General features: G+C 36.1%; 1 protein-coding gene across 1 annotated transcript; it reads left to right on the forward strand.

The window, feature by feature from the left end:
- The first annotated feature begins 3,215 nt into the window (after positions 1-3,215).
- On the forward strand, positions 3,216-25,953 carry LOC142335159 (neo-calmodulin-like). Its single transcript, XM_075383524.1, has 4 exons — positions 3,216-3,343; positions 23,551-23,764; positions 24,989-25,171; positions 25,565-25,953. Exons 1-4 carry the CDS (start codon positions 3,309-3,311, stop codon positions 25,799-25,801), a joined length of 669 nt encoding a protein of 222 aa, XP_075239639.1. The 5' UTR covers positions 3,216-3,308; the 3' UTR covers positions 25,802-25,953.
- The last annotated feature ends 522 nt before the right edge of the window (positions 25,954-26,475 follow it).

Raw genomic sequence — 26,475 nt, forward strand, 5'->3', positions numbered from 1 at the left:
ATAATAAGCATAAACAGGTATATCCGCGTGCACATCCTTGTATACATAATAAACAATAACAGGTACATTCGTGTGAACATCCTTGTATGGTCTATAGATATATATACTTTTAGAAGGTACTTTAAATAATAAATTTGTTCGGGCTAGATTTTGGGCGGAAATAAAGTAGGGTCAACGAGATTGTGGGTTTAGGTCAAGATACCCATATATGGGGTATCACAGTTAAATATTCTGTTTTCACAAAACTGTCTTTCTAAGCAGGTGATCTCCATGAGTACAAAAGAAACTGAATGCACAAAAAACTTCCTCTTTTTAATATAAATTGTCATCACTGAATAGGGTAACTAGAATTAAATAAAATCAAGAATTTTTTCAAAATAATTTTTTTTGAGTCGAAGAAGCTATCAGTAACCTTATAAGATGAATCACACAGTTGAAGCTAAGTTCTAACGGAATTAGGTTGCCACTCTTTAATAACAGTCGTGAAGAAATCATATTGAAAAGGTGATAGCACTATAAGCAGCTGTCAAAGCACGGCAAGTCAACAAAAAGTCAGAAAATTTGATTTCTCTCTGATCTCAGAAATAGCTGGTCGCGCCTTAAAGATTAATGTTTTTTGTTGACTTTGCCGCCTTGGTGTGACTACCCGTTCTGGAACTTGATGTGCCCCCTTGACCTCAAAATCATCGATAATTGGTCCTTTAAAAAAGCTATCTAACTTATATGAAATTGAAAAGCAATGATAGCTGACTGATGTTACCACTAAAATTTCTGTTATTTTTATAGATTCGATATGAAATATCTTTATTTTTTTAATTTTTCAAATGTTAATTAACTAGTATTAATGGACAGAACTCTAAATGGGTTTTTCCCTGTTTATGAAGACTGAATCAATGATTTAAAACGAAGTAAACATTGGATGAAATGTTAAGTTAGGAACACAGGTGAGGGACGGGTTAATAACTGATAAAAATGTCTAAAATTTACCTTAAATTTCGTCCCAAATTTTTACTTCTCACTTCGAGAAACAAAATGACAATTTTTTAAATTTGTGCTATATAGAGAATTAGGCGATACATAAGACACTTGTTCTTCATAGATACCTTTGATAAAAACGCTAGTTGTCGTAAATGATTGAATTTTGACCAAAATTTTAGCTAATTTGATCAAAAATTAGGTCAAAGTGATCTTTTATCAAAAAAAAATCCGGAAAGTTGTCTTTGAGTGAAATTCTAGACGCATACAGCTTCAAATTCTTACCTCATAAGCTATCCTGGGAAGCTCTCAAAGTAGAAAAAATTTTCTGAACCAAAAAAGGATGTTAGCATAAAGTCTTAGCATTTTTCAAAAATTGTTGGAACAATAATAATTTATTCTAATGACCTGATCTCTGGACATTTTCAAATAATTTTACTGTTTCTATAGTACGTTGTTAGTCTCAAATCACAAGCGGATATTTCAAATACTGTGCAGAATTTGTGTCATTTCTCACCATTAAGATATATTGTTGTTTATCCTGGTCTTCAATACATTACAACTACCTGCAGTTTGTCTAGCTTGATTTGATTTAGTAGTTTGCAAATTTAGTAGTCTTCGCATAATTGGGGCTTAACCAAGTACGACTGATTATTTAGCAGTATTGTAAGGATGAGTAAATTGCGATCAATATATTAGTACCTAATTTGTGTGAATTGTCGAGGGAAGCGAAGACATCTCTAACAAAATATAGAATTTTAACAAATCTAATTGGCCGAGAAACGTTAAATTGAAGGTACTCTAACCTTATGCGTTCAAATAACATATATTCGTCGACATAACTTATCTCTAGATGCAAAAATTTACTGCGTTTGGAGATGCCACCCGGGCCAGTGTCATTTCTCAGTGCCCCGGTGGACTTGATATGAAAAATTAAGGGTGAGATGTGGACAGACCAGATTGGAAAATTAGGTTACATTTCCTAAGTGTTTTTTTTATGAAGCAGCTTTTTATTTTTTAATGGTTGGTTTCTAGGCTGACCTTTCTCTTGGTTAAACGTTTTCCGTCGCACTTCAAGAAGAAAAACTAACAAAACTTGTCACAGTGTCGTTTGTGGTATTGCACTAGTTTAAAATGAGCAGGATTCACCAAATTTGTTGTTGCAAAGCTACAATTTCACAATGCAGAGGGTCTTTTTTGAAAATTTGATGTTCCAACAGTATGTTCCAAAATAACTCTCAAGGGTGCAACGACTTTTAAATTCTTACAGATAAACCGTTGGGAGTATCTGAAAGCAACTTATATGCATTGGAGAAAATTACTTGCACTGTTTGAGATTCAAGTAAGTTTTCTGTGGTGTTTCTATCAAAGCGCTTAAAACTCTTGAGGAACGAGTGAAGCTCTTGAAATACTTTGAATTTGGTCTAAAATAATGGTTTTTGAACCTCTGCTTGCTGTTTTTCAGTTTTCTCGACAGGGCATTTGGGCAGTTTTCGATTCTTTGTTATGCACACTACTACCCCTGTATCTCTCATACATTGTTTAGAGAGCTGCAGCCAATATTTGTCAATGTAAGTTATGTTATCTTAGAAGAGTTTTTGATAGTTTTTTTGCGACGCTCAAATCCAATTTTCTAAAACTCACAATTAAAAATTTTGTCTTTGATTATTGATTGTATTGTGCAATCACAAATTGAACAACTCGGTCCTCAAAAAAAAGCGTGTCATGAGATTCTCGTTGTAAAATTTTCCATGATTTTTACATCTATAAAGGATGTTGAAACTATAAAGGATCTATAAAGAAAACAATATAATTGTGCGCTGATGTCTTGAAAGACATCTTTCGATGTCGCCTTCTAAAATTGCATACCATCAGCGTACTCAAGAGTTTTGTATGATGAAAGATCCGATTGACAGTGGGTTTGTAACTTTTGTCTGGTGTAGCCTGAAAAAAAATTAGCAAATCCTCAGCACCACACCCAAATGACCAAAACCTATTTACCCAAAAGCACTAAATACTCTTAATGACCGTAAAACTAACTAATCTTTTGTTAATCGGCTTTTTCTATTACGTTGAAAGGGCATTCCAACCAAAACCATTTCACAAATTTCCTCCGCATTCTTTCCGTGAACATATTTCCTTGACTTAGCGGGGTGCTAAATTGACCATTCATGAATGTTTTAACCGATTAAATCGAATTGTTGACGCTCTTTATTTTCCATTTAAGCTTCGCTGCTTCCTGCCTTTTGTTGACATCTGAATCCGTCCATTAGGTCTTGTATTAACCGCAAAAAAGAGCATAAATTAATACTGCTACTGATTCGATTGGAACAATGGCGTCCTATGTCTTCGTATCAATGACAAAATCGTAAGTATTCAAGTTTTGATTCAAATCTGAGTTAATTTGTGAACTCAACTAATAATAAACCGAAAGTATGAAAACACAATTTGTTTATTCTAACAGTGAAAACATGGAATGTTAATCCTGTTCGGCATAAACACTCCAAGTCTTTGAAAACTGAAAGCTTAAAGAAATTAGTTATGTGGGTTTCCTCAGTATACAAATCGCCAAATGTTCCTCATCGGTCGAGCAGTCTCAACACTAAATCAAATGTAAACCAAACTAACATTTTCCAAGTAATGAATGGTTTTGATAAGTTGTCATAGCCTTCAGTAACTATATATAAAGAACATTGTTAATTTCCTCTGATACGCATAAGAATAAAATGCAAATGGTTAAAAGAGGCAATGTAAAGTTAAGAATATAACATTGTAAAATTATAAAATCATTAAATTACTTAACTAAAAACTTGACCTTACATTAGTAAGAAATGACCTATAATGCGAGCATAAAATGTTCTCACAATTTTATATGTACATCCTGAAGATTAAAAATAAAAAGAAAATCTAATGCTCTCAATGTCATCTTTCATATCAGTTACTTTCGGGTCAAAAATTCTTTCCGAAAATGTTCTTTCACTTCTTTTTTTTTTAAGGAAGCTTTCGATGTTGTTTTCAGTCTAATATTAGAAGGCAGACTATTATAAATTGGAATGGCCTGTGCAATAAAAGAATCGGTTAAAAACTTATTGTTCTTTTTTATATCGAACGTTATTTTTTTTGACCTGTCATGTTTTATTCTCATGGTAGAGAGAGGTTCATTTTTATATGCTGGAAGATCGTTGGTGAGTAATCGAAAAATATTTTGAGCAATGATTTTTCAAGAGAAGAGAGACTGGTAATATTTTGTTGCGAAATTTTAGATCTGTAGACCGATCGTATTTTCTCCTATTAAAAATGGTTTTTATTCCCCAATTCAATTTTTTTTCTAAAGTTGTGTGTGATGACTTTTGCAGCCCCATCAAAATTCAAGCGGAATAATGTAGATGACTTATGACTATTGCATTAAGTAATAAGATTTTCGTTTTCTCTGGTAAACGTTTACTAAGTGTATTCAAAACTTTTTTTCCACAAGCCATTCTCTGAAGAATCTTTTTCACTTCTCCATCAAATTTTAGTTTGCTATCAATAATTACGCCAAGATACTTCACACTATTTGATTCTGCTATTTTTTCATTGTCGACATTCGGAACAGTATTTGTTAACCTCTTCCTGGTGCTGAACACAATGTATTCTGTTTTTTTTTTGTTTGTTCACCACTAACTGGGACTTTTAAGGTAATGCTTAACGTTTAGAGATTATTGGCTGATTTTCAAAAGAAAAATTATGTTTACTTGCAACACAAATTCGCGGAACCCTAATTCTAATTCAAACAGTTAATACTTGCTCTGCTTACTGACAGAAACAAAAACTGGTCGTCCGTCCACTTGGTTTAAAGATGGAGGGACTGAAACACCAAAAACGCTGGAAGAATTGAAAAACCCTCACTGCCGCATTTCTGTTCCGCCAGCCAATAGCTCAACTATAATTTTGATCCCAGGTTCAAGGTTTCTATTTCTGCTACTGTTTACTAAAAGTTATTTTGGAAATCAGAAGATTTGGGCAGCGATTTTGTCAGTTTACTGTAGATTTCTTTTATTGGCCTGCATGTCAAAACACTTCACGTAATATATTTGAAAATGAACAAAATTATAAGGAATTTTCACAACAAAAACTGTCATTTTGTAGCCACTGAAGGCCAGTAATAAACTGGAGCGCTTCCTTGAAGATTAATAAAAATTACTGATATTAATTGTCTTTTCTCTTTTTAATCGTATACTGAACATTAAAAGGTAATATCGTGCGACAATATTTAGTTACCGCATTCAATCTTATTTCGCTTCTCAGGACAAAAAGGCAAACTGGTCAGACCAAAGTAACAATGAAACGGCAATTGCAAGTGGACGGAAATTGTGGCAACAAATTTTGTTTGAGAGGGATTCTTAGAAAGTTAGGTCTTACCGAAATTTTGCAGGTCTGGGAATTAAAACCCCACGGAAAGAAAACCTAATAATATTAATCTAGGAAATAAACCCCAAAGAAAAACCCACGGAAATAGACCCCCATTTTACAATTGGATTTCGGTCGTAATAATTTGTTCCGCTGTGATGTTCCATATCAAGCCCCACGGGTCGCCAAGGCATTGCCATGGACCGCGCGGAATGACCAAACGCGCTAAATGAGCATCTCTTTAATCGTCAAGTGGGGGTTTATTTCCTCTACCTATTATGTGATTTTTTCCGTGGAATTTTTTTGTCGAAATCGGCTCGGTGAAATCTTGATTTTATCATGGAAAACTGTTACGCACTGATTTTTAATAGTGTTCCTCGTGGTGTTATTGAGGTTTATATGAGGAGTAATTAGCTTGGATAATTGCCATTTTACAAGGACTTATTTTGATGTTTCACAGTACGATTTTTAGCAGATATATTTTGAATAAAATTAGCTAGTAATAGCCTTTTATTGAGCGGTTCGGATGCGGGATATATCCACTAGTTTGCCTTGCATTTTAGTGTTAAGTTAGTCGCTATTTCTTCTGTAACTAAGTTTATCAAACTTGGAGGTTTTCAAGAGAATTTCCAGTTCAATCTTTAATTATCTTTAGCAAGAATTATTTAATAATTTTAACAAGAAGTTTCTCAAGTTTTATCAAGTTTTAATAAGATGATAGGCAACTGATTGTCAGGCTGGTTCTCCGGTGCTCTGCTGATAGTTGGGTCCGCAGGGTTGTGCCTTTAGTTGTTTTGGTCCTTCGCAAATATTTACTGATTTTCAAGTAGGGCGATTTCCGGCTTTTGTACGTCTCTTGGTGTTTGTTCAGTACATATACAATTCCATATTAGCACCTACTTTATCAGAATAATTACTTCACCAAGTACAAAATCTCTCATGAAGTTATTTACTGATTATGTGAATTTATCATCAAGTAAATATTGAGGCTTTTAGGCACTTGAAGTGTTTGCCAGTAAAACTATCAATCTGCGATTGTTTCTCGTAAACATAAACAAATTAGAGGTTACAGGCCTAGATGGAAATACTGGCTATATATGGCCTTGAAACTAACGGAATATTAATTAATATAAAGCACTTAACTATGGAATTTTTAAGGAATATCATCACGTAACTATGAGGGACGAAATAGGGGCGTGACACTACCCGACTTTATGAAAATTTTCCATGAAAATTTTGAGAAGGAACTGGGTTTTTACAATTTTTCTATAAAACGTATAATCTGCACGAGTATAAGGATATAGGCATATTTTTATTGGAGTCACCCGATTTATGTTTTCTTAGAAAAGAGTTTTTGGAACGAAAGCATTAAAGTTAAAGACAATTAAAGAAGTTTAAAGAAATAAAGTTTAAGTTAAGACAAAGGGAAATGAAGGTTAAAGTGAGGAAAGTTAAGACAAGATTAAGAGCTTTAAAGGAACATTAAGAATGTGAAAGTGCGCTAATTTTGAATAAAGAGTGAAGGCATAAGTTTAAAGTTGAGATTAAGAGGAGACATTGAATTAGCACTGGAAATAATCATGGGTATTTCTTTGAATAATGGCACTAAATTTGATGTTGGGAAAATACATATGGTCGAACTGAATGGATGATTTAAAGCACTGGTTTATGGTGTGGATTGGAGAACTGGTTTGAACTTATAAAACACTGATTTATAGAACTTAATGAATAAAGGGATATTTTAACTGTTAAAAGAATAATACTTGTCGAACTATATAAGACTTTCAAGAGCTTAAAGCATACTCTCCTCTCGGGATTGAGCTTGATGGTCCAGTTCGTCGTCTGTGTTAAATCGGTCCATGGTGTTGAGTGATATGGTAGAAGTTGCAGGCATGGAATTTCGTCGTTGTCGTTTGAGGGTTCCAAGTTCTTCTGGAGAGATGACTGTTGGCGGTTGCTTGAGTTGTTTGGCAAGAGTTGTGACTACATCTGCTTTTAGATGTTTGGGCACGGAAACTACTGGGTTTAGCGGTACATTGGTTCCGTTGAGCTTCATGAAATTTGGTACCATTCTTCGTACAAAGGCTACTTTATGGTATAAGAACTTGAAGAGAATATGTAACGCTAGATTTCCGATAAAAACAATAATGGTTAATGAAAGGGAAAGCTTGATCGGTACGTAAGATTCAAGTTTATCAATTAGTGCTGGCTTGAATATCTTCATTTCAGTGGTAATTGGCTTTGCTATGGCATCTAGTGACTCTGTTGATAATTTTCTGTTCGAGTAAATAAATTCCGTTTTAACTTTCTTCAATAAATCGAGATTTGCTTCGGTGGGAGAGTCATATTTCGGAAGTTCATGTATGTTAGGCATTGAATCAATTAATTGGGCAAGTGGATCTGGTAATTTAACATTAATTCTGGTTGCTGGAAGGTACTGACAACTTTGTAAATCAGCTCGAATCTTAATGTTGTCACTGAACATTGTATGTCCACATTTTAATGTGATTAAACAGATGTTACAACCTTTGTGAGGAACATTGATGTGTTGGCCATTTTTGTCCATGCCAATCTCACTAAGGGTATAATCACTTGAAGCTGATGTGAGGAGCCAAATCCCATATCCGAGGTTCTGTGCTCGTTCTGGGTTGGGTAACACAACCTTCTCTGTATCACATACTTTCAATGCTGAGATTGTGTGGTGAAACTTGAGAGTTGCTAGACGCGAGGAGAATCCAAGGTGGGTTTCCATTGTCTCATGGCAGATTCGGTATCGTGGCGATCCAAGACAGTTGTCATACTGAGCTTTCGTCAGTACTGTGGTTTCCATCTGTCCTTCGGAGATTGCTAAGTACTCTCCCTCTATTACATATCTTAAGCGTCTACGGAGTCCTTCTGAGGCATAGGGATTACTATTGCACGATAAACTTCGAACACTGTCTGGCTAGAGGCTAGAGGAATGGCTAGTGTCAGTACAAGTCCGTCTTCAACTGTCGAAATCTCTTGTACTAATTTCGCATCGTAGTACGAAAGTATGTCAGTCATGGGTATTGCCAAAGTTAGACGATCTGGGGCGTTCTTTTGGCTATCATGGACTGAATCAAGGATCTTTATCAAAGATTTACGAGGCACTAAAGAGATTGGAAGACGTTTGTCAAGTAAAGTAGGAATGGCATTTATAACATTAATTCAGAAAGAATATAAGGCTGCTCTGTAACTTTTAATATCTGCATAAAGAGTGAGAAGTAATGAGGCTGCTGTATCAAAGTTAAAGTTCAATTGTTGCTGTGATAATTGAATTTCCATACAGGTGGCTAGTGCATTCAGATTATGGTCTACAATTGCAAATTGTTCCTCTACTAGTTTCCAGTTTCTGTTCTGGTTTTCTTGCATTTCGTTTTGAACTTTGTAAACCTTTGCAAGTTCGTCAGCAACTAGGAAGAATTTCTCATCGGTTTGTGCGCCGATTTCCATTACATAGTCATTGAGGCTGTTGAAACTGCTGGCTAATCTGTCGATGTTCTCAGCATTTTGGGACGTTCGCTGACAAGATCCGAAGATTCCTGTAATTCCACCGCATCCTCCGCTACTCATTGCGATTCCTGGACCAAAAAGTCCAATTCCAGCAACTGCGGTTGCTATTGCAAGCGGGGCGGCTCGTTTTTGTCGAGTGTGAGGGTCTTCTTCGACTCTGGTAAGGAGTTTTTCGGTCTCGTTGCACAATTTGAGGACTTCAATTTCGGCTTCTATGGTTTCATTGAGTATTTTTGTGTAAAGCCAATCAACATTGAAGGCAGCTGTTTGGTTCCGGTAAGTAGTGCTATGGGTAAGGTTGCAAAATTCCGATTGCGTGATCCATTTTTTCGAGAGTTCATTAAGTAGAGTCTCTACTTGTTGTCTGATAGTGAAATTATAGCGAGGAAACGGTACTAAAAATTCCACATTTATGAACTTTTCGGTAATCAGAATCTTTCCTTCTTTATGGAAGATGATGCTTTTATCCAGAGCTGCTTCTGTATTAATCGGGGTTTCAGAAGTGGGGCCGAAAAGGAAGAGATTTAACACAATTGTGAGTAACATTTTCATATTTCAATAATATCGACTATGTTTCAGGACAATCTTCTACTGATGTGGCTCTTCTGAGTGTTTCAACTGGCTCTATTTGGTCTTTCGGTGTTTATTTGCTCATTTAGTTACTTTACTCGGGCTTCTAGATTTAGTTTTCTCAATATGGCACTTGTTTATGTGATGTTTGTTTATTTCAGGTGTACTTTACTTTTAGGTGATGTGTGCTGATGTGTGTATTTATTGATATTACTACTGAATATGGTGTTTAAACATGTTGAAGTATGGTTATTTGGTTGAATGATGGGTGTGTGATGATGGGGGTAGTGGTTGGGTGGCTCGAATTATGCAGTCTTTACATGTTTTTTTTCGAGTTTTTCAGATTATTTTGCCCACAGTATTGCACCATGTGCTTTAATATCACTGTTTCTGCCATAATTATTGGGTGCTGTGTGAATGGGACCAGGTTTGTTGGAAGGAACGCTGTTCACTGGTCAAGATTGAAACATCCAAAGTGCAATACGACAGCAGTAGATGATATAGTTATTGATAATGGGAGTGGTGGTGGGACTGAGTGGTGGATTATTATTATATTAGTATTCTTTTTATTATTATCATTAGTGTCTGGATTGTTGGGAGTGTGGGCAAATCGAAGGAGGAGGAGGAGGGAAGTGGGAAGATCAGGGGAGGCTGTCGAGGAAGATTCAGTGTGACTTATTAATTATTTTTATTTTACTTAACTATATTAATAGTTGTAATATTGTGTAATAGTAATATTAATATGACTGTGTAAGGACTATTGGGACTGACTGTAATATTGTAGTTTTACATGTAATATTGACTGGTGCTACTAATATACTTCGTACATGGTGCTAGTAATATGGTAGTAATTAATATATCAAGACTTGTTTTGTGGGGGGGGGTTGAGGATATAAGTAGGGGACAAAAGGAAAAATTAGAAAGGCGTAGTAAATAAGTGAATGCTAGTGCAGGGTTGGAATTGTGTGTTCAAAGCGTTGTTGTGTGTTTTGCGGCATGTGTTATTAACTATTAGTGGTCATTATAGCATGGTATTTAAACTGTTGTTGTGCCGAATTAATCGAATTTTAGTGCTATTTTGAGGCAGTTTATTTATTTTGATAGCATTTATTCAGTTTGGATGATGCTGAGCGGTACTTGACTCGTTCCACTAGGGCAAGGGGTCAGGGCGGTCAGAGTACTAGTGTTGGTGGTACCGTGGCTGAGGATAGCGCCGATGAGAAATGACTAGTGTCGGTGCAATTATATTCATCATGTAGATTATTTTCATTTATAGGTGAGTTTTTACTTATTATTTGTCAGTTGTAGCTTTGTTAAGTGGTTTAGAATGTTGGAACTAGCAGCTGTGAAGTATGTGAGCATGTGGTAACATTTTAATTGCAGTGTGTGACTTTATAATGACATGTTTGTGAAAGTGAAATTTTGGTGACATCACGACTTTTTTGATTTTTGGGCATTAATTTTAATTTACTTGTCAATTATTGATCATAGACTGGTTCTAATGGTTCTAGATACTTAATCTGGTTGTTAGCAGCACTTGTGTGTAATTTGAACTGGTTTGGAAGAGTATTTGGTACTAATTTTCACATGTAATTTTTTCGTAATTTTGGTGATTTTTCCGCATCAGGGCTGGTGTGGCAAATATGTGAATTTTTCAATTTTTATTGAACTTTGGGCAAATTTTTTGGCTTGGCCCACTCAGTAGAGATCGCTGGGGAATAACTATGCAATAAATTCAGGTTTTTGGACACTTTTGGGTCAACTTTTTTTACTGATGTCTGAAAAAACGAAAAATGCGAAAAATTGAGGGCTCCAGCGTCACTCAATTTTTAAATTGCTCCGATCGGGCTCAAAATTGGTAGCTCGTTTCAGTGGCTTAAAAAACCCTGCAGCGCAAAAATTTGGCGCAATTTAGGCATTTTTCGCAAAGTTATGATTGTTTTCGTGATCTGAACCTGGCTATTTTTGAATCATGAAATTTCGGTCTGAATAAGTCGTCACTGTTCATACATTATCGGTATTGAATGGTTAAAATGGTACTGTCTGTGCTTGGTACTAATGTATATTAGTGAATTATAGGGTTTGAAACTATTTATCGGCTCAGAACATTGATTTTTGCGTCCAAAATGCTAATTTTCAGGCATGATTTTTCCACTAATTGAGCTTCGTCGAGACATGTATCAGTCTGGTGATTCTCTAGTGGCCTAAATCAGGTGCTAACTGTTGTTACTGATATCGGTGGCTATCAGGGGTAGCATTATGGTAGGTTTGGAGTTGACTAATATAGGTTTTATACCAGTTTTTCTGTCAAATGTACTGAATTTTTACTTGTGAAGCGTCATGTTTGGTGCATAAGTTGACATAGATTGAAGATAATTGATTTTTGACAGTAATTGTGGGTCATGCTAGTGAGTACTATATTGGTGGAAGCTATTGGTGTGGTTTAATGCATTATTTGACTATAATATTTTGAGTATTTCACTTTAGAATTTCGGACCAAATTTTGTGAAATATCTGCAATTTTCGATTTTTTTTCATTTTTTCCAACATTTATGAATTTCTGTGCAATTGTATGGGTTTATTGGGCTTGGGTAATTACTAGGGAGACTGAATATTGGATATGGGCTCATAATTCGGCTATTTGATACTATTTTTATGTTCTAAATTTGGCTCTGTTTTGACGAATTTGAGAAGAGTTTGGTAGGCTTCAGTTTTTTGCTTTTATTTCAACATTTTACTTAACAATTTTCAATATTTTTGATATGGGCGTGTAGAGCTTGAGCATACAAATGTCTTAAGCGAATAATATCAGGTTTTCAATCAATATTTTGGATTTTATGAACATGTGCGTGAATTTTCAAAAAGTCTCCAAAATTGAGGGGCCCAGCGTCACTCAATTTTTAAAACGCTTCGATTGAACTCAAAATTGGTGAATCGCTTTATCGGCTCAAAAAACCCTGCAGCGCAAAAATTTGGGCAGTTTTAACAATTTTTTCACGAGTTAAAACGTTTTTGCTGCAGTGAACCTGGGTTTTTTGGAAAGGCCCAGATAGGGGATAGGTTATTGGCTATGAGGCTATGAAAAACTTGTTCAAAATGATTGATAATGCTATGGTTGGACTGCTCATGAGTAGGGCTAACTGAATTAACAATAAAATTGGGCATATTCGGGTATTAAAATGCATTTTTGATCACTTTTTTTTGAAATTACACTCGATTTTTTGTGATTTTCGTTACTTTTGGAGTCTTTTCTCAGCTTGTATTGGCACTAGGAGGCTGGGAGTGCATATTCTGAGAGATATAGATGTGGGAGTGCTGATGGTATGGTTAATTTTTGTCAGAAGTTAATATTTTTTACTCTAGTGGGAAATAACTGGATTTTTCCTGACAAAAATGTGGCGTTTTGAGAGCTTATTTGGGTTTAAGTCTTCAGGGATGATACTGGGACGAGCTGGGACTGTTTTCTATGGTACTACAAAGCTAGTGGGGGGTTGCACTAGGGCTGTAGGGGGTATAAGTGGCTTTTATCGGGTCAGGTGGAGAATAAAATGACAAAATTTTTGAAGCGGAGGATTGAAGCAGAAGCGCAATTTTCGTTTTTTCGTCATTTTTCAACATATACTTAGAAATATTGGGTTTTAACGGTTGTTTGAGGTTGTACAATGTGGGTGGCAGCTGGGGGTAGCTGCTGGAGGCATTTGGGACAGTTTTTGGCATGTTTTTGGGATATAATTTACACTACATTTTAATCAATTTTAACGCACTTTGGTAGGGTTCGGTATTTTTGTCATAACTCAACTTTTATTAATTTTTGACGGGATTTTTGGGTACTGGAATGTCAAACGTGAGCAGTAAGATGGTCTAGGGCTATAAAATGGGTCAATTGGGTGTTTTTTGTGGGAGATATCATTGAATTCGAGCGGATTCGAAAAGTGTCAAAAATTGAGGGCTCCAGCGTCACTCGATTTTTTAAGTTCTCCAAATCGCTTCAAAATTTGCTTGTCGGTTCCTCGGCTTAGAAAAAGCTGCAGCGCAAAAACTTGGAATGATCGGGGCATTTTTCACAATTTTATGACTGTTTTTCTTAGTTGAACCTAGGATTTTCGGAAGGGTCAATTTTAGACTAAGTTTTTGGTACTTAGAACGGGATGAATGGGGTCAATAATGGCTGGAATCGCTTTTACTGGATGAGGGCTCTTCAGAACAATAGGTTAATCCAGGTTCAGACAAGTAATTCTTGAGATATATCAAAATAACTAGAATTTGAGGTCGAAAATTTTCGAATTTTTGGCGATTTTTGGGCTTTAAGGCTAAGTTGCTCAGGCTTGTTGGGCTTTTGGGGCTAGTGGAGGGTAATACTAGACTGTACTTGGTCTGTACATGCTAATGGATATAGATGGTTATGGTTAGAGGGTCGAAGACTTGGCGTATAAGCTCAAAGATGATGTTAAAATCTAATTTATCATAGCCACTGGCGAGTTTTGGAAGACTTAAGTGTGTAATTTCTGCATCTATTACTATTTCTCTCAGTTCATAAAGACTTGCTATTACAGATTCATAAGTGGGTTTGTGGTAGTATCTGAATTTTGTAACTAAACTGAAGATGTAAGGTTCAGAAATGGGGTCGAAGTAAATTAAAACTGAGCCGATATCAGGTGGATATCTAAGTCTAATTGCACTTGGGGCTGCTGGGTACCAGCTTTTGACTTGTCTGGCTAATCCCTTTGCCATTGCAAGGTCTACTGATATACAATGTGCAAAAGAGTGTGGAGAGTATAAGATATCCGTTGGTGAACTTAGATAAGTTGCATTTATTTCTTGACTAAAGTGATTTAAGTTTTGATTTGAAGAGCCTGGTGAAGAGTTTTTTGTTTGAGATCTGGTTACTGGTTTGTTTGCTGAACTGCTGGGCTTTTTCCCTGAATATTTTGCTATGCTAGCTCTTACTTGATCTAATTTTGTCTCTCTACTTGGGATAGTTGACTGTTGTGCTGCTTGTGCTGATGCTTTTATTGCTTCGAGTTTTTCTTCTTGTTCCAGTCCGGCACGTGCATTTTTTGGTCTAGGACTGCCTGATCTTCTAACTTGGTTGGTTAGGTAAGGGTTTGTTCTATCTTCTTTATGCAACATTATTTCTCTATCACGTTTAAATCCGCGTACATTTTTCCGCTCTTGGTAGTCTGTTGATTTGAATGAACTTTTCTCTGGTTTTCGTTTTGGGTTATAAGGTCTGGCTCTTATTTTTCTATCAGTTAAAGCAAATTGTTCTTCGTGTGTTTCTGGAGGCGATTCAATATCGAATGGTACTATTGATGGTTGTGGCTGTTGAGATGGTAGAAACATTTCATCGTCTGATGAGGATGATACAAGAGGAACACGAACTTCTGGTTCTTGCTGTCTAATTTCGTCAGCAATTAACGGATTAACTGGTATTCGGGCAACTTGTTCTGCGTTCAGGTTTAGGTCAGCTAAATTTTCATCTGAACTGCTATTTTTATCAAATAGATTTGGGATTGCTTCAACTGAACTTGAGGAATCAAATACTGGAAGATGGACTGGGGCAATTCGTGGTCTAACTGCTGGTGCTACTACCCTTGGTGGGGCCGGTGGGGCTGCTGGAGGTGCTGCTACTGCTGGTCCTGCTAATGGTCCACCTAGAGGAGCATTTATGGTCACTCTGACTGGATCTTGTTTCACTTTCTTGGATTGTTGTATCTCTGTTTCTTGCTCATTGATTAATTCTGGGATATGTTTATCAAATAGGTCAGGTTCCATGTGTTGTCTTGTCGACGGATCAGGTTGAAAGTTTACAGGATTGATGACTTCGAGGTCTTCAGGAGTTTCACTTGGTTTAATTGGCTTCAGTCTGATGCGATGAACACATTGTGTGTAATTCGTATTTACTTTTCGAATGATGTAATTAGAATCAGTAAGGATTTTTTCTACTTTATATAGCGGTAGCCATTTCTGAACTTGGGAAGCTATTACTGTTGATTGTTCTAGTAGCTTAGGGTTTAAAAGTAAACAGAATGATTTCTCTGGAATCGGTTTTGCTGATGCTTTTTGATCATAATACTTTTTGTACTTCAAGTATGCAGTTGTTAGTTTTTCTTTGTTTTCTCCAAACTTTTGCATCATGGCATCTTGCAGTTCATTTACAAAATCGGAATTTACTGCTACTGCATCCATTACTTTTCTGGAGAACCGTATGTCAAGGGGTTTTATGGGTTCTCTGCCATGGAATAAAGTTGAAGGACAACAATTTGTCGCTGAATGATATGAAGTATTATGAATAAAGGTTGCAAGAGGAACATATTTATGCCAGTCTTTCCATTGTTCTTCTGTATTAAGTTTCAGAATTCGTTTGAGTGGTCCGTGAGATCGTTCTACTGCTCCAATAGTCTGAGGGTGCTTTAGTGAGGCATGTTTTAACTTTACTTCTAGTAAACTTGCTAGTTCTGACATTAATTCAGAAGTAAAGTTGGTTCCTAAGTCAAAGTATTGTTTGAGGAATGTAGCTGTGTTGGAAGAACACCTTTACTAGTTCTCGGGCTACTGTGTCGGCATATTCTTTGTTAATGGAACTGCGAATAGGTACTTTGTGAAGACATCTATTGCACTCAAAACATACTTATACTGCGATGACTTTAGGGGGCCTACTAAATCAATTTGGAGCATATCTCCTGGATATGATTGTAGTGAACTGACTGGTTGTAACGTCGGTGTGATGTGGCTTTTCGGTACTCTGTTCAATTGAAGACAAGTGAGGCAGTTTTTGATGAAGCTAATGAAATGTTCAGTGAAGCCTGGATAATAAAATCGCTTTCTAAATTCCTGAATTGTTGCTTTGATGCCTAAGTGACCTGCTGTTTGTGAATTATGGAGCCGATATATAGTCTCTTTCCACAAATGCTTAGGAACACAGAATTGTTTATGAAGTACTTTTCCAGTATCATCATAAAAATTCCGGTATAAGACATTCCCTTCAAGAAGTAATCTGTTTAAGTGCTTGTGATACTTTTTTAAGCTTGTTGTAGCATACTTTAAGTCAGGTTGTTGATTATTTTGTTGAATCCAGCTTATTACTGTTCTAATGTCTGCATCTTTTTGCTGCTCTTCTGCTAAATTCAGGCTAATTAAGTTATCTGTAAGGTCTGGGAACTCATCTAATGGATTTGGATACTCAATTGAATTTATTTCTGTTTTTCTTTTTAGTTTAAATAGCCCTTGTATTTCTGTTACTGGTAAGTTACTTTGGCGTTTCTTGTATTCTTCGTGAAGTCCAATCTTTTTGAGAGCATTCAATGCATCTCCAATTAGTTCGTCGTCGTTAATTTCAGTGTCTAGAAGTACGTTTAGTTCAACATCAGGATTTTGTGCCTCTGTATCAATTTCTATTTCTCTGACTGGAATTCTATCTGTTAATTTCAAAGACATGGTTGCTGTTTTATCATTCTCCATTCGGGAGAGGAAATCTGCTGCGTAATTAGCGCGTCCTGGTATGTGAGCAATTACTATGTTAAACGCAAGTATTCTGTCTAAACAGTTCCAAAGTGATGGCGGTATTACTTTTGATTGAAAGAATTGTGTAAGGCTTTTATTGTCAGTGAGTATAATTACTTGTTTACTTGATCCCCAGATGTAGTGTGAAAAGTAGTCCAGCGCATAGTACAAGGCTAGGAACTCTTTGTAGTAAATTGAGAACTTTAATTGCGTAGCATTAAACAAATGCGATCCAAACGATACGGGAGCGTATGTTTTCTTTTCTTTCTTTCCTGTTTCGTTTACGTAGTCTTCCACCATTAGTACAAAAACTGCACCGTGGTAACTAGCATCGCAAAGAATTACATACTGTAGGCCTGGTTTTGGCAATCGCAATGTTACATTTGTTGCTTCCATTAGATCCTTCTTTATTACTTCTAATGCTTTTACATGTTCTTCTGTGGTTTCTATTACTGCATCCTTCTTCAGGAGCTTGTAAAATGACATTAGTTTTTCACCTAAGTTAGGAATGTAATTTCGGAAGAATTGCGTGAAGCTGATTAATCGTTTTACTTGTTTTGTTGTTTTCGGCATTTTAAATTTATCAAGAAATTTCGTTATTTTTGATTTTTCTGGTGATATTCCTTCTGCACTGATGTTATTTCCAAGGAATTTTATTGTGTCAGTTGCTATTTCACACTTTTCGGGCGACAGTTTCAGTCCGGATTGACGTATACACGTAAAGATTTCTCGTAAAGAGGGTACCAATTGTTCAAAGTTTGTTACTGCATTTCCAATATCATCCATAAACTGGGTACAGTTTCCTGATGCTAAACATGGGTCCAAGTAATGTCTAATAAAGGAACTGAATCCTGTTACTGACTTATTCAATCCTTGTGCAAGACATTTATAAGCATAAGTTCTCGAAGCAAAGTTAAATGCTAGCAGTTGCACTGATACATCGTCTGCCATTTGCACACAGTGGTATGCTTGAGAACAGTCAAGTTTCGTAAACAATTTTTTTCCGGCAAAGTAGTTTATTGCATCACTCATGTTTGAAATCGGGAAATTCGTATTCACGTAGTCATTTTTCATCAAGTGGTTTACTTTTCTCAAGTCAATTAATAGTCTAAGTCTTCCTGAATTTTTTCTTTGAGCGAAAAGTGGACTACTATATCTTGATTGAGACAAAGTTGTTATCAGACCATAGTAATGCATTAGTGCTAGTTCTACTTGTAACTCATTTCTCAAATGCACAGGTGTTGGAGGACCTTGTTCATAAATTGGTATACTTCTTTCTGGAGTTAACTTTTTTTTTAAATCTGTATTATATCCGACGTCAAATCTGTGTTTCGCAAAGATATCACTAAATTCAACTAGTAGTTCACCTACTACTGCTTTTTGCTCATCATTGAGGGCTGATTTTTGCCACGGAAACTTGCTCAAAAATGTTATTTTATCCTGATTATTACCCTTTGGATCTAATTTCTCCATTTCTTGCAGTTTTAGCAGTTGCTCATAGATATCTCTCTGCAAGGGCGACAAGTTTGTCGGATCTGGGCACGTTTCAGGCGTTGGGAACCATAGTTTTTCATATTCTGGTGCTGGTTTCGCTGGTTGAGCTTTTCTTTTTGGGGTGTCTGTAACTTGAATTAATTGATTTATTTCTGTTAAGTAATTTTCGCTCATTTTTGCCACATTAATTAATTGAGGATCTACTTCTAACAACTTTTCAGCTTGATCAGACGTTAATAACGAGAATTTGGCTATTTCTTCGCCTTTATTTATGGTAATTGGGTGATCGGTAATGTTCAGGACATAGATGTACAGAATGTTATTTTCAGCAACTTTACTTAAAGAGGATGTTAATATTACTTCACTGTCTTTTTCAAATATTTCGTTTGGAATTATTATCCCACAGAGGTCAGTGAATGATTCTAGTTTATTATAAAGCTTGCATTCTAATACTGCTTGTTGACTTGGCTGTAAGACTTGCTTTTTCTGTGTATAAACTCCGAATTTTTTACGTTTTACAACTCTTCTGGGTTGCTTTTCTGGCTTTATTTCATTTATTTGCAGAGTTTGATCAGGGAATTTAATGTAACTTTGTCCTGGGCAGATGCTAACTTTGTGTTTAACGAAGAATGGGTTGCCTAATATTACAGGAGTTGTGACAATTAAAACAAGGAAATCTTCTGTAAATGTTTGTGTGCCCAATTTAAATGTAACTTTAATTGCTTTGTCAATTTTAACTATATTTCCGTTTGCCATTTTAACTTTATCTAGATCAGGCTTTTCTATTTCTGTTATTGAACTGATATTTGTATTAATTAGCTCCTTGTAAAACTCACGACTTATCACGTTGGCGAATGCTCCTGTATCGATTAGTGCACGTCTTTCTAATTCTCCATTAAATTTAACTTTAACATAGGACAATGTTCTGCCTAAAAGTGGGACAATGCTGAATAATTGCTGAACATGTGGTGTTGGCTTTGGTGCGGATTGAGGTACTTGTGTTGGGAGTTGCACAGAATTATTAACTTTACTTTTATTATTATTACATTTGCGTTTTCTACGCTTTTTGTTACTTTTGTTATAAACTGGCTCTAATACTTTATCTAAACTAGGACTAGACGTGCTTTCGTTATAATAGTTAACTGAGTTTTTATAATTTTTATTTTGTTTTTTAAAGTTGGGCGGCTTTATTAGTTTTTTTGTTGATTAAATGGGAAATTCATACCTCTCATATTTCTATTTTGAGGGTTACTTGCACGATTAAACTGATTTGATTGTTGAGTGCTATATCGGTTGTGTACTAGACTATCGTAAACTATACCTGTCTAAGAAGGTTTTGAGGGGTATTTTTTGTTGGGAACCGGTAAACTGGTCTATTAGCATAAGCTGGATGTACAAATGGGGGACTATCTGAAGGTTCGGTCCAATAATTACGAGTTTGTGGCTGTTCGTTATAATAAAACGGTCTAGGGTGTATTAAATTGCGGTCTAAACTCTCGGTAATTATTAGCACGAGGGGCATACTGTTGCTGGGGCCGATAGTTTTGCTGAACTGGACGGTAATTAGACTGATATTGAGGGTAATTTGGTCGATAATTTTGGTATTGGGGGCGGAAATTTTGTCTATAACTTTGTCTGTAGACTTGTTGAGGGTAATTTGGTGTGAATGTGTATACTGAGCCTTATTCTGATGGCTCATTTTTAGATGCTGTTCTCTGCTCAAGTTTCTACTCAAGTTCTTTTTGATTATTTGAAATAGTAGCTATTGCTTTTGACATTTTATCAGTATTTGATTCAGTTATTTCATTAAATCCGTCGTCGAAGTACTCTTCTCTGTTACACATCTCCCTTATTGCAATCTGTTGGCTAGCTAAGGTGCATAATTGATCAATGGTATCTGTATCTGGCCTTTCTAAAAGCTTAGGCTTAAGCCAGTTTGGCATGGACTTAATAAAGAAGCGCTTTATTTGCTCATTTTTTCGACTTTCTGACATCTGAAGGGCAGAATCTCTTGCTGCTGTCTCTCTTTCGAATCTAAGAGCTTCAGCATCACCTCCTCCTGCTGCCGCTGCTACTATTTCAGGTGCTGGATATGCTTTACTGGCTTCAGTTCTTAACTTTACTAAGAAATTTTTTAACAGTGTCTGTTTTTGGATTAAACTTTTGATTCTCTAACTTTATAATTCTGATCTCTCTCAAGTCATCCTGCGTGAATCTGTTTCTTAGAGCTGTTATACTGTCTTCGAAGACTAGTCTGGAAGCCTCTGGTAGGGTTAAGAAGTATCGTAAAGCGTCTCCTTTTAAATGTAATTGCAGAAAATTCGCTTGTTGCGCGTTTGCGATTGCTGCAACTCCGATTGCACCTGTTATTAGTTGTTCAAACTCGTTAAAATTGTCCGTTTCTGATCCGGAAAAAGGTGTGATGTTAATCTGCGCGTGTGCCATTTTGCTTTTTACCCGATTAGATTATATACTTTTTGTTCAATCAGTCTTATTTTCGTTCTAAAGTATTAAATAGCACACTTAACTTAACTTAATGGAGAGATTAAGGGGTTTTAAGAGATGAAAACAGTTAAATGAATAGCACAAGAATATCAGAAAAGAAACTACTGAAAACAATCGTTCAGAATGTAATAATGAAGGGCTGCTTATAAGCCTATTTCTAAAGCTCCGGTCGAATCGTCAGACTTATATCGTTGAAGCCGTATGGGCCGCCGAAGTCTCACCTCAAAAGAGTGCCCCTTAGTCTAGGAAAAATCGTGGGGACCATGACCGCACAGGCCTTGTGGAAGCTGCACTCAGATAGGTAACAGCATAATTGACCGAAGTCACTGTTTGATTCATTAACCTCCGGAGCTGTGTGGGGAAATTGAATGTAATTGTTTTTTATTTTTGTTTAAACTTTTGTTTTGCCCTCTTTTAATTAATGTTTAAGTGATGGTTTCAGTAATTTGGCTTATTCTGATGTTATCTGATAATCAGTAATGATGTTGTCAAGGTTAATATCTCTATCAGATTGAAGTTTGTTACGAATAAGGCCAAATTTGCGAGATTTCTGATTTAAACTTTTTGCTGTCCAATAAATTGCTACACGTTTATCATCTTTATCTAGCACATAAATAACGATGGACTTATAAGCTGAAAAGGAGAAAAAGCTTACTATCTGAGCTTGTGTTTTATTGCTGTTATGGGTATAATTGATGTTATTTCCTTCAATATGTTCAACAAAATTGGGGGAAGCTCGGCAATTATTAATAGCGGGGAGAATTTGTTCTTTATAAATTGACAAAAATAAAGCACCAAAATTAATTTTACAAATTCATTTACTCACAAAATCCTCGTTTGCAAATACCCTGTGTTGTTTTTGTCCGTTGTGGTGGCTGTGGTTGAGTTTGTTCCAGTTATTGTCCACTCAAACACTTTTGTATTACTGTTACACTTAGTCCACAGAGACACAAACACAGTTTCCACCTATTCTTTCCTTTGTTACTGCTTTCTGCATTATCGTCTTGCTCGGAAAGGCTGTGCTGGATGCTGATCAGGATGATTGGAGGCTCTTAAGGTAATGAAGGAAAAGCGAAAGAAGGAAATGTCGAAGAGAAGAAAGAAAATGTCGAATTTATCAAAGAATTATTTGGAATTTCGGTCCGTTAAACTGGGAAACAGTTAATAACTCCTGTCACCATGTTACGCACTGATTTTTAATAGTGTTCCTCGTGAGGTTATTGAGGTTTATATGAGGAGTAATTGGCTTGGATAATTGCCATTTTACAAGGACTTATTTTGATGTTTCACAGTACGATTTTTAGCAGATATATTTTGAATAAAATTAGCTAGTAATAGCCTTTTATTGAGCGGTTCGGATGCGTGATATATCCACTAGTTTGCCTTGCATTTTAGTGTTAAGTTAGCCGCTATTTCTTCTGTAACTAAGTTTATCGAACTTGGAGGTTTTCAAGAGAATTTCCAGTTGAATCTTTAATTATCTTTAGCAAGAATTTTTTAATAATTTCAACAAGAAGTTTCTCAAGTTTTATCAAGTTTTAATAAGATGATAGGCAACTGATTGTCAGGCTGGTTCTCCGGTGCTCTGCTGATAGTTGGGTCCGCAGGGTTGTGCCTTTAGTTGTATTGGTCCTTCGCAAATATTTACTGATTTTCAAGTAGGGCGATTTCCGGCTTTTGTACGTCTCTTGGTGTTTGTTCAGTACATATACAATTCCGTATTAGCACCTACTTTATCAGAATAGTTACTTCACCAAGTACATAATCTCTCATGAAGTTATTTACTGATTATGTGAATTTATCATCAAGAAACTCAAAAAAGTAAATATTGAGGCTTTTAGGCACTTGAAGTGTTTGCTAGTAAAACTGTCAATCTGCGGTTGTTTCTCGTAAACATAAACAAATTAGAGGTTACAGGTCTAGACGGAAATACTGGCTATATATGGCCTTGAAACTAACGGAATATTAATTAATATAAAGCACTTAATTATGGATATTTTAAGGAATATCATCACGTAACTATGAGGGACGAAATAGGGGCGTGACAAAAACTTTTGCCCTGAGTCGTGTTTTACGGTTACAACTTTTGATCTCCGAAAAGTCGTTAGATCGCATTGGTGTATGATTTTTGAGATATTTTTCAGGTGTATCATTTAAAAAAAAATTCGGCGTGAAGTTAATTGCATTTTTTTGCAAATTATCGACGTACTCTATATCAGTTTGTTTTACTGTTGATCAGACCCGTAACACACAAGCTCGCTGTAGGTTTTCTAATTTTCTAAAATGTACATTAGTGGTGAATCAAATATTTGATCAGTGAAATACTGAGAAGACTGTAGGACTTTGCTAAGTTGCGTTTCGTCTGAAGTGACGTTATATTTGGTATCCATCACTTGATTTCTTAATCCCAAAAGCCAAAAATAATCCCAGCTTTTTAATATTGTCTTATACTTCCGATACCAGACTTTAGACTATCAAAATGCATGAAAAAATTGTCGTCGAATGTGAAATTGAACCTTTTGTTAACGTTAGAGAATTTTGAATGCGTTCTTTAAAAAGACATGCAATTACCTATTTTAGTATGATAGAACCACAAGAATCAAGAGTTCAGAAAATTGAAGACCTTATTGACATTCGAGATGCTCTCGATTTGTTTGAAAATGACTTCGCAGATCATCAGGCATACCCAGAGGGCAAGCAGAACATGAAGAGCAAAACTTCCAAAATGAATGGAGCTACAAAAGAGATGACAGATGGGGACTTGACCCATAATGACCTCTGGGAAGCATTCAGGGTAAGAGGGGCGGTGGGGGGGGGGTGCGTGCACAAATACACGGGCGAGGACAGCGAGCTAAAGTCGACACATTGATATATCCTTGATTTAGACGTTGACTGAAAAGTTTGCTACACCAAAATTGGAATAATTCTAAAGTACCATTCTCGAAACAAATTGAATATGAAAGACATTTGCTCTACTCATACAAGGTCCTCAACTTATACTTGCCCAATGATTTTGCTTTTTGCGTTTTTATTAATAGAGTTTCACTCTACTTTGACTATTTTGCAAAAAGAATGACCTCCAGCTAGATTTTTTTGAATGTTTTCATTTGTGAATGTCTAAATCTTAGTTGACTTCCCTCTAATTTGTGAGCACTTCAGTAAACAGGACCTTAAACTACATTTGTTTACAGAGAACAAGAAAATGTGACACGAATTAGGCTGAATGTATTTGGAATTCACAGGAATTCTCAAACTGTGAAACCTAAAATTTGCAAAGATAAAACTACATTTGTTTCTTACGTGACCTGGATTGATATTTCTGATTAAATACCCCATAGTTTCAGAGAAATAGGAATTTGGGTTAGTAGTCTGTCTCTGGACTCTAGTTTTGACTGTCAGAAAATGAAAGCCAGAAAATTTCAACCCGCTTATCTCCAATTCATGCATCCAAGCTGTTGTTTTCATTTTATTTAAGTTATTTTAGCTTCAGAGAATCCAAATTTTAAAAGTTATCCCGTTTTTTTTCTAACAGATTGCCAGTATCTAAATCAACAACCGTATGCTCTCAGCGGTTAAATAATTAGTTCTTAATGAATTCTAATTAACGCTCTCTGTTAGGTTTGAAGCTGATGATATAAAATACATTATGTAGACTTTTTAACGACCTTATGAATGAAAATTGTGACAGAAAAAGTCATAGATAAATTGCGTCGAGCGCAAACTTTAAGTTGTATTCTCTAGTTCTGTCTGAGATCTGCAACTAAAATCCTCTGAGTAACGTTTGAAACATTTTTACTCCAGTTTTAAAAAACTGCATTTCATTCCAGTTGTTAAAAATGGTTTTTGAAAAATTTGCAATAACTATGGAAATTTGATAGTTTTCGGCATAATTTGTACGTGATTATTAAACAATGATATGTGCGTAAAAATGCTAATTTAAGGGATAGAGCTCACTATATGAATTTTACGCCGACGATTTTGCCGATTTTGTATGTCAGTTTTACGTTTTATTATACAGGACCTCGGCTTTACCAAGTCTCGCGAAAAGTGCCAGGAAATAATGGAAAAGAACAAACAGACTCTGGCAGTGTACGACGACAAAAATAACATTCGTGAGTCCTCCCTTATCGACTTCCCCAGATTCATTCAAGATCTCCTGAATGAGTTTCGTGACCCTGTTAACAATGACGAGCTGAGGAAGGTAAGGAAATTTTTGTTGAAAGAAACGGAGTCATTAGCAGTGGTGGGTGGCTCCCTACTCAATTACTCTTTTTACAGTATTCAGTACCCAAATATTTGGTTATTTCCTATTCTACCCTCCTCTATTAAATAAATCACCATTGAGCATAGGCAACTGCGTAACGGGGGTCTATAACAGAATAGGCTAAAATCCCCCCCCCCCCCAACAGTTACATAGCACGTGTCATTCCATAGAAAATCATTGTAAAAATATGGCACGTGCGCAAGCGGACTGAAAAATTAAACTAAGAGGCTATAATTTGGGGAGGGGAGTCATCTCGTTTTTAACATCACAGAAAGAAGACCCTTTCTACGTTTCTTGATATTAGTGGTGCTGATGTTAGTATCTTTTCAGGCTTTCAATGTTCTGGACGCGGACAAAGACGGCCTCATAAGTGTAGAAAACGTACGTCGAATGCTGGTCGAGTTCAACAAACATCTCAAAAATGACGAACTCCTCCAGATATTTGAGTCAGTTGCTCCAGAAGACTCAACCCGCTTAGTGTCATTCGAACAGTTCCACTCAATGATAAATGAAGCTGAAGACAATGACGTCAACACTGACTTCACAGATGACACAGCGGAGGATTAAGGCGATAATTGGAACAGAAACTGGATGCCTAAACTGGGATTAGGACGTGAAGCAGTGTAGCTTTCCGTCTAGTGACGTAGTTTTTTGTCTAGTATTGTTTGCACGCTTCAATAATGAATATAATTTGTTTCCAAAAGAGTTCTTGCCATCTGCTGTGCTTTTGTAAAAGTCGGAGTGGCTTCCCGTGTAGAGGTGGTAGAAATTTGACTGGAATATTATTCTCTGGGGGAACCTCCCAGCTGTTGGGTAGACCGTCTGGAACACAATTTCTTGTCCCACAAATTCTATTCATAAACCAACTTTTTATATAATCACAAGTCCCCCACTTCGTTATTTAGATTCGAAGAATTTGATTCATAGTCTGCCCATTTATGCATCGTAGTACCACTGCGTCGAATCATAAATCTGTAAATTTGAAAATTTTTTGAACGACAATTAAAGTTTTACACAATTTTTCACTTTAGTCCAATGAACCAACTGAGACAATTATCTTAGATTTCTCCTCAGAACAAGCTACACATTATCACAAGCAACACTGCTAACAATCAGGTTAGTCACAAAGAATCTTAGTGCAATAGAGTCGGTCCTAGATAGATAATTTATACAGAAAGTGTTTTAAAATCTTGTTGAATTGTAGTCTCTCTCTCTCTCTCTCTCTCTCTCTCTCTCTCTCT

The sequence above is a fragment of the Convolutriloba macropyga genome, chromosome 2 (assembly GCF_964194025.1).
Source record: "Convolutriloba macropyga chromosome 2, txConMacr16.3, whole genome shotgun sequence".
Classification (NCBI taxonomy): domain Eukaryota; kingdom Metazoa; phylum Xenacoelomorpha; order Acoela; family Convolutidae; genus Convolutriloba; species Convolutriloba macropyga.